At 31.6% G+C, this 8,046-nt stretch overlaps 1 protein-coding gene across 1 annotated transcript; it reads right to left on the reverse strand.

Annotated features, from left to right (window-relative positions):
• Positions 1–3,413: 3,413 nt before the first annotated feature.
• On the reverse strand, positions 3,414–4,679 carry LOC139886317 (cyclin-dependent kinase inhibitor 7-like). The gene is made up of 4 exons (XM_071870084.1): positions 4,305–4,679; positions 4,119–4,171; positions 3,831–4,004; positions 3,414–3,679 (listed from the first exon to the last, which is right to left on the reverse strand). The coding sequence occupies exons 1-4, from the start codon at positions 4,590–4,592 to the stop codon at positions 3,610–3,612; spliced, it is 585 nt and encodes a 194-aa protein (XP_071726185.1). The 5' UTR covers positions 4,593–4,679; the 3' UTR covers positions 3,414–3,609.
• Between the last annotated feature and the right edge of the window lie 3,367 nt (positions 4,680–8,046).

An 8,046-nucleotide genomic window follows, 5' to 3' on the forward strand; every position in this document is an offset into this window, starting at 1 on the left:
TATTGTTTATAGAAATGATAAGTGAAATGGTGTTTTTTTTTTGAACTGCAGTAAATTTTATAAAGAAACTAGCAAATCGCTAGAAAAATTACAAAGAGTATAAAGGATTTTGAAGCCATGACGTCCAGTTTATTCTAGTTTTACAAAATCTAGAATATAACCAATTAAAACCGAAAACCACGATGGTATCAAAAACTGTGTTAGCTCGAATGAATGGGTCCTTGAAGACAATACTATTCCGAAACCTCCAAATATTCCAAACGGCCGAAAGAAATATGACTCTGAGAATGATTCTTTGATGTCCCGTGATCGGTACTCCATCGACCCAAGCCCATATATCCTCCACCGAAGACCAATTTGAAAGAGACAAGCCGATCCACAATTGAACGCGATGCCAAATAAGAGAGGATGTAGAACAAAAAGCAAATAAATGATTGACACTTTCTGGATCATTATTACAAAGCCCACATCGAAGGTTTTGAATATTGATGTTACGGAGCGCAAGATTATCTTTCGTCGGAAGCCGATTAATACGGAGACGCCAATTGAAAACATTGACTTTTAAAGGAACGTACTTGCACCAATAAGTTGGACGAGTAAAAGGTGCCAGTTCATGGGCATCAATTAAGCATCTAGCATGTGAAACAGAGAAGCATGCATTTGGACCATCCCAAATCCAATAATCCGGATCAACTGTTAGACTAAAATCGTTTAAGATGCTAAGGAGCTCGGTGAGCTGTTGTTGCTCGGCACCCCCTCTCGGAACATGACGCCATGACCATCGCCATTCGCCATTTAAGAATTTGAAAGCAATAGTCGAATGTGAGTGACAATCAAGAGCAAAAAGTCTAGGAAATCGCGTAGCCAGAATAGTGTCCCCAATCCATTGGTCAGTCCAAAATTTTGTGTCACACCCATCACCAATTTTTTTCGACATTCTTGATGGCACGATAGCATTTGAATCGTGTAACTGATCAATACACTTATTTATATTTAGCCACATACCAGGCGCTTCTTTATTGCTTGGAATGTTTCCATTGTGGCATGAACCATGAATGGCAAGAATGATTTTAGCCCAACAACTATCCTTGTTATTGAAAAATCTCCATCTCCATTTGTATAGGAGAGCACGATTTAGGGAAGCAAGGCTGTTTACGCCTAAACCTCCATGATCCAAAGGGTTCATAACCAAACGCCAATTAACCCAATGTATTTTATGCTCACTGTCTTTTCCTCCCCAAAAAAATTTAGCTCGCAAGGCCTCAAGATGATTAATAATCTGTTTTGGAGCCTTAAAAATCGAAAAGAAATAAGTACCGAGGGAACCAAGTACCGATTTGATCAGTGTGAGACGTCCTCCAATAGAGATCATGTTTGCTTTCCATGATGATAACCGCTTCTTTGTTTTGTCAATAATATGCGACCAACTATCCACTCGACTCATATTTTGGCCGACCGGAATTCCAAGAAATGTAAAAGGAAATCATGCGGCTTCACAACCTAAATCCGAAGCAAGACGAGCAATCTCATGCTGCGATACACCAACTCCAAACAACGAGGATTTATGAATATTAATTCTTAATCCTGAAACCGCATAAAAACAACCAAGAATGTATAACATATTATGCACATTCGACTCCTTCCATTCACCTACAAAAAGAACATCATCGGCATACAAGTAAAGAGAAATCGAAACATGAGATTGCGCACTACCCACTTTAAGCCCGCAATAAAGAGAGGCATCAATAGCATCCTGAATCGCTGCATGGAGGCCTTCCATACCAATAATAAAGAGTAATGGTGATAAAGGATCGCCTTGACGGAGCCCTTTACCAATATCGAATTCCGAAGATGGACTGCCATTTAGAAGAAGAGAAGCTTTGGACGAAGAGAGAAATGCCCGAATCCAACTAATCCAAGTTGAATGAAATCCAAGAAATGACATCATCGAATAAATGTAATCCCAATGAATCGAGTCGAAAGCCTTCTCGAAATCTACCTTAAAAATCATCATCTTCTTTTTACGTTTTTTGCACCAACTTACAACCTCATTGAATGCAAACAGCTATATACGATTTATGGTTTTCATTGGTTGATTTTAGCCTCACGCCAAATCTGTTTTCAGTTATGCAAACCATCACGTCACAAAAAATACTTACCATCATGGCACGTTACGGGCGTGATAGTGGCGGGATCGCAGTAAAAACAAGCCATGGCACTGTGTTAACGGTGGCCTAACCACCAAACATAGTATATATAGCCGACACTGAATATGTTTGATGATAATTTTTTTTTTTTTGTTATTTATTTATTTTTCTTATAAAAGAGTTTGATAATAGATTTGGTTCGATACTTCGATTATTGGTCTTGGGATTAGCAAAGTCAGTTAAGGTTTCAATGATGAAGACGTGCAAACAACCAAGCGATTATAAAAAAGAAAAAACAGCGCAAGTGTACCACAAATTTGCTCTCCATGACCTCACTTCACCCAAATTGTGTCTCTCTTTCAAGACAATATAAATGTTGTTGCTGTATATAGATAAAAGTTTAATAAAGATGTACTATAAAACTATAAATGAAAGAATCTCAAAAGATGAAATACTAAAAAGAGAAAAGTAATAAGTGTAGGCCAAGAATATGTGCACATGACAAAGAAAATAACAAGAGATTCTATCATGCTCATAATATGATCAAAAACACAAAAGCCTCATTGCAAAGGACCCTTCACCAAAAAAAGGAACCTTTCTAACCATCATTATACTGTACAAGATGCTTTCATGTGAAAAGTATGATCATAATGTAACTTTTTAGCAAACACCCTTATCCATCAAAATCAACGAAAATGTAGTACTATAATTACTCATTGTTAACCAATTTCCAAACTTACATGATACAACTTTGATGTGAGATATTAATTTAATCATACATATAAACGTTGCAAACTACGGAGTAAAAATTTTCGTTTAGCTACGTGGTCACATATTTATGAAGGAATGAACAATCAGAAATCAAAATGTCCCCTTCTCAATGTCATTTGCAAAATCCCACACAAATATTGTTATATCCCAACAACTACTGTAGAATTGACCGAGCAAGCACAAAAATTATTATTCTTGCACTAAAATTCATGAAATACCATATACGGAATATATCCTATAACACAAACTTTTAATATTAAATTAAAAAAATTTCTGAATTTTGGAAAGCTGCTATGAGATTTGTTCATATACGGAGCAACAAAGCTGCTCCAATATATGACCCACAAAATAACAATGAGACTGCATTTTACTGCTACAGCAGTAGTGGTGGCCAGAAGATAGAGAGAGAGAGAGAGAGAGAGAGTAAAATGTGAGCCATCTTGCAGAACAAGAAGCTTCCAACGATTAAGTACACAAAATGGATAACTTTCCTCTACAAAAGATTAATAGAAATTTGATGGTTCTGTTAAAAAGACAAATCAGCCTATCACTTAAATAGTTACATATGGAAATTAGAAACTAGAAATTAATTAGCAGTAGTTGTTGCTTATACCTAGAGAATAAGTAATAATATAAGTAATTTTATTAATTAAGGATTTAATTTATGGCCAGTGATTTTTGATTTGTTGAATTATGGCTTTAACCGAATCCATTGATACCTTCCTTCAATTGGCACATCTTTCACAATATCAAAGTTGTACCTGTTTCATTTTAACAGCAAATACCAGAAAATTAGTTACATCTTAAAATAAAAATAAACAAAATGTCATGTGTAACTGTGTACTCCACATTCTAAAATGCAAATGTAGATAGGCGTACGATAAGAGTCATAATTTATCATGCACCACTTACTTCTCTGCAAATCGTTTTTGTTCGTACTTTTCTGCTTCCGAGAAAAACTCTTCTAGCTCCGCCGCCGACGGCATCTTCGCCGGCTCCGGCGACGGTTCCCGGAGAGAGGTAACCTCATTCGCCGACTCAATTTCTTCTGATTCCAAGCTAACAACACTTGATTCAAATGTCGCTCTACAAAGTAACAAACACAATCAAAATTCAACAACGTAAATATAGCTACATATACGTATATTCATATTCATAAAAAATATTATATATACACCGAAAATCGAAACGATAAAATACCTAAAACCGTCGTTAGTTGAGATTAAGGTTTCGGCTTCGGAAATACATGCACTCTGTAATTAAACATACATTAAAGTGATTAATCAATGATTATTAGGATTTAATGAAAAGTAACGGAAATGAATTTAATATCTGTAGTTTCAAATAAGGAAAAGTGATTAAATACGAGAATTATGAATTTCAAACCTTCAGATCTGAGATCGAATTGTGATTTATAGAGAACAAAAACGACGACGAAACATGATGAGATTTTACTTTTTTCTCACAATTCTCGTCAATATCACACACAGAATGACATTGAAGATGAACAACGTTTTCCTGATTTTGTGAATCAAATCTTCTCCTCTTACCGGTGCCGGAGATCGTAATCTCTGTATCTATATTCCGGCGAATGATTCCGTTAGAATTTGAAACCTCCATTACCGGAACTGATTCAGTAATTTCGTATCCGCTGGTACGAGTTTCCTCAATCATGAATTATAGATACAGAATTCTGTATAAGCTTTTGAAGAATTGAACCGAAAAAATTGTTCTCTCTAGAGAGTAAAACAAATAAGCTGCTATTTGAGTATTTACACAAGGAAAGAGAGTGGAAATAAAGGTAAGTGGTGGATTTGATCGGACGGTGCACAATAAATGAGTCGGTTGTTATTTGAGTATTTATTTTAATTTTAATTTTAGAAACTTAGATAATTAGTTATTTATTGTATAAAATTTACGCATTCTATTTCTATCATTAATATACATAAAAGTTTGTCTTAAAATTTTGAAGATGGTGATTGAATTTTTTTAGGTGAGATGACAAAGAATATAGGTATAATGGTGATGAATGGTAGATAAAATTTTAGTAAACACAACAAACATATTTACACTATGATTTTAATGAAACCAATACCAATGGTTATGGCATTCACTGCCAAGTACCAATCCTTTTCCTAACGTCAATGCAAATTCTATCTATTAATTATTTAATTGAACATTTTCTAAAATAATTTCAAAACCATTATTTCACATATATACGAGTGCATTTTTTTAATAAATACTTAGTTTTATTTATTTATTTATTTATTTATAGAAAATATATAAGAGAATATAATACTAATAATTAGGGATGACAATGGATCGGATATGGATCGGGTAATGCCGTATCCATATCCATATCCATTTAATATTTGTTTATCCATATCCATATCCATTTAGTTTTCAGTCATCCATCCATATTCATATCCAGTGGATTAAGCGGGTTAATGGATATCCAATGGATATTAACAAAATGTTATAATATTTTCTAATATACAATTAAAATAAAAATGTAGTATAGCAAAAATAAATTAAAATGACATAATTAATATCTATCCATAAGAATATGTAATCTTTGTCGAAGATATAACGAAATCTGTTAAATTTACTATAAAACATATATTATGAAAAATTAAATATGAAATTTTAAGTTTATTATGTTAAATATACGTGTTTTATTGTAATATATTATAGTTATTTCATTATTAAATTTAAAACAAAATGTAAATCCAACGGTAAATGAACTTGTAATAGTAAATGTGTAAGCATATATCTATATTTATGTATTTGTATATGTATTTCGGGTGGTAATGGATATATCCATGGATGAAACTTTTCATCCATGTCCATATCCATATCCATTTAGGTTCATCCATATCCTTATCCATATCCATTTAGGTTCATCCATATCCATCACGAAGCAGGTGGATCGGATGGATATCCATCGGATCGGGTGGCCATTGCCATCTCTACTAATAATGGGCCATCCGCCCATCCAATCTAATCAGGAATGAGAAAATGCAGGGTTCGTGCCCCTCATGATGGTCCCTCAACGTTAACCAGTTTTATTTTCTATTTTTTTTCTTCTAAAATCTTAACATTTTATTCTTGCTCATAGAATTGAATATCATCATTAGAACACAACGTTTTTCCTTTAAATACTATGTACATTTACAAACCAACTCATACATAGCTTATTGGTTTTCTACTATCCACTATCATCATATTTTTAGGTAGCTTAATAAAAATTCATAAACGATCACGAAATATATAATTCGTTTAATCATTTACTTGGTACGTCTGAAGAAATAATGATACATTAACCACGCAGGCTTGCCTGAGTGGCCACCGATTTGCCCAATAAAGCACACCATCCGGGTTCAATTTCTGGCTATGCCAAATTGTTCAAAAAGGAAGTGTGACGAGAGGGTGCGCGTAATGCGCAATTAACCCAGTACTAAGTCTTGCGCTCGGGGGCTTGATTACCCAAGGTTTATCTTCAATGAGGAGCCAATGTACTTGTCACACCCCCAAATAGGGCATGAGGTATTTGTGACTAATTATATCAAATCACAGTTGTATAAACGAGAACGACTCTATATGAGACGTTTTATTGAGTTTTGCAGCGGAAGATAAATAGATTACATTGTATTTAGAGCATTAAATGTTTTTAAATGAACTAGTAAGTAATGCATGAAGATTCCAAGCATGGCAATAAATCATCATCAAAGCAGCAGATATACAGCGGAAACAATATTTAAGTACCTGAGAATAAACATATTTTAAAAAGTCAACACTAGGTTGAGTGAGTTCATAGGTTTGTCATAAATAATGATTTCAGTAATAGATCACAAGTTTTAATAAAAGACGATATATCATGTATATCAAAAGTATGCCATGAGCGTATAATATCAAAACTAAACGATTTTATCCCGTAACAATACATATGTAATTGTCGAGATCATTATTATACCACCAATTGACCTGAGGTCAACAGTGTGGGACGTTACTCCCAATAGCGCTATCTATAATAATTTCGTTTGCCACTTAAGTTCATCTAGCAATTAATGATATTATAAAGCAGGAATTTGCATGTTTCAAATGAACACAATAAAAATACTCATGTTGGTTGCATAATAGTTTGTACTTGTGTCTATCATTTATAAAAATAGTACATGTATTCTCAGCCCAAAAATATAGATAAAAACAGAGCAAATGAAACTCACGATACGATACGATACGATAGTTTGTAGTAAATATTTGTATGATGGTACTGAACAAGTGTAGAGTTGTCCTCGGATTCACGAACCTATATCAAGTATATATATTAACACATATACTCGTAATCGAACAGGTTTATATATATTATTTCAATTGTTATATATATATATATATATATATATATATATATATATATATATATATATATATATATATATATTCTATATATAAGTATTTATTTGATAAAGTATTGTTAATAATAATAGCAATGATAATAATGATAACTTTAATAAAAATGATAATTTTATTAAAAATGATGTTTTCAATAAAAATGTTAAAATGATAATTTTATAATAATAATTCTTTTAATAATAATAACTTTAATATAAATGATAAGATAAAATGATAGTTTTAATAAATATAATACTTTTAAAAAGTAATTTTAGAAATAATAATAGTTTTAATAGAAATTTCAGTAATCATATAATAATACTAATATTAATGTTTAAATGACAATTTTATTAGTGATACTTTGTAATATTAATAATAATAATGATAATACTAATTTTTAATAATAATGACAGATTTAAAATGATGATACTGATAATAATAACTACGAATTTAATAATTTACTACTAATGATAATAATGATAATAAGTTTAATAATAATAATATTAAATATCATATTAATAATAATAATAATAATGATAATATTAATAATACTTATAATAACAATAATAATAATTGATCCTTAATTCTTATGTTAGTATAATAATAATAATAATAATAATAATAATAATAATAATAATAATAATAATAATAATAATAATAATAATAATAATAATAATAATAATAATAATAATTTTGATAAAGAAAACTACCTTAGGAGCTCTTCAAAAAAAATAAG

Source organism: Rutidosis leptorrhynchoides, chromosome 1 (genome assembly GCF_046630445.1).
Source record: "Rutidosis leptorrhynchoides isolate AG116_Rl617_1_P2 chromosome 1, CSIRO_AGI_Rlap_v1, whole genome shotgun sequence".
Lineage (NCBI taxonomy): Eukaryota > Viridiplantae > Streptophyta > Magnoliopsida > Asterales > Asteraceae > Rutidosis > Rutidosis leptorrhynchoides.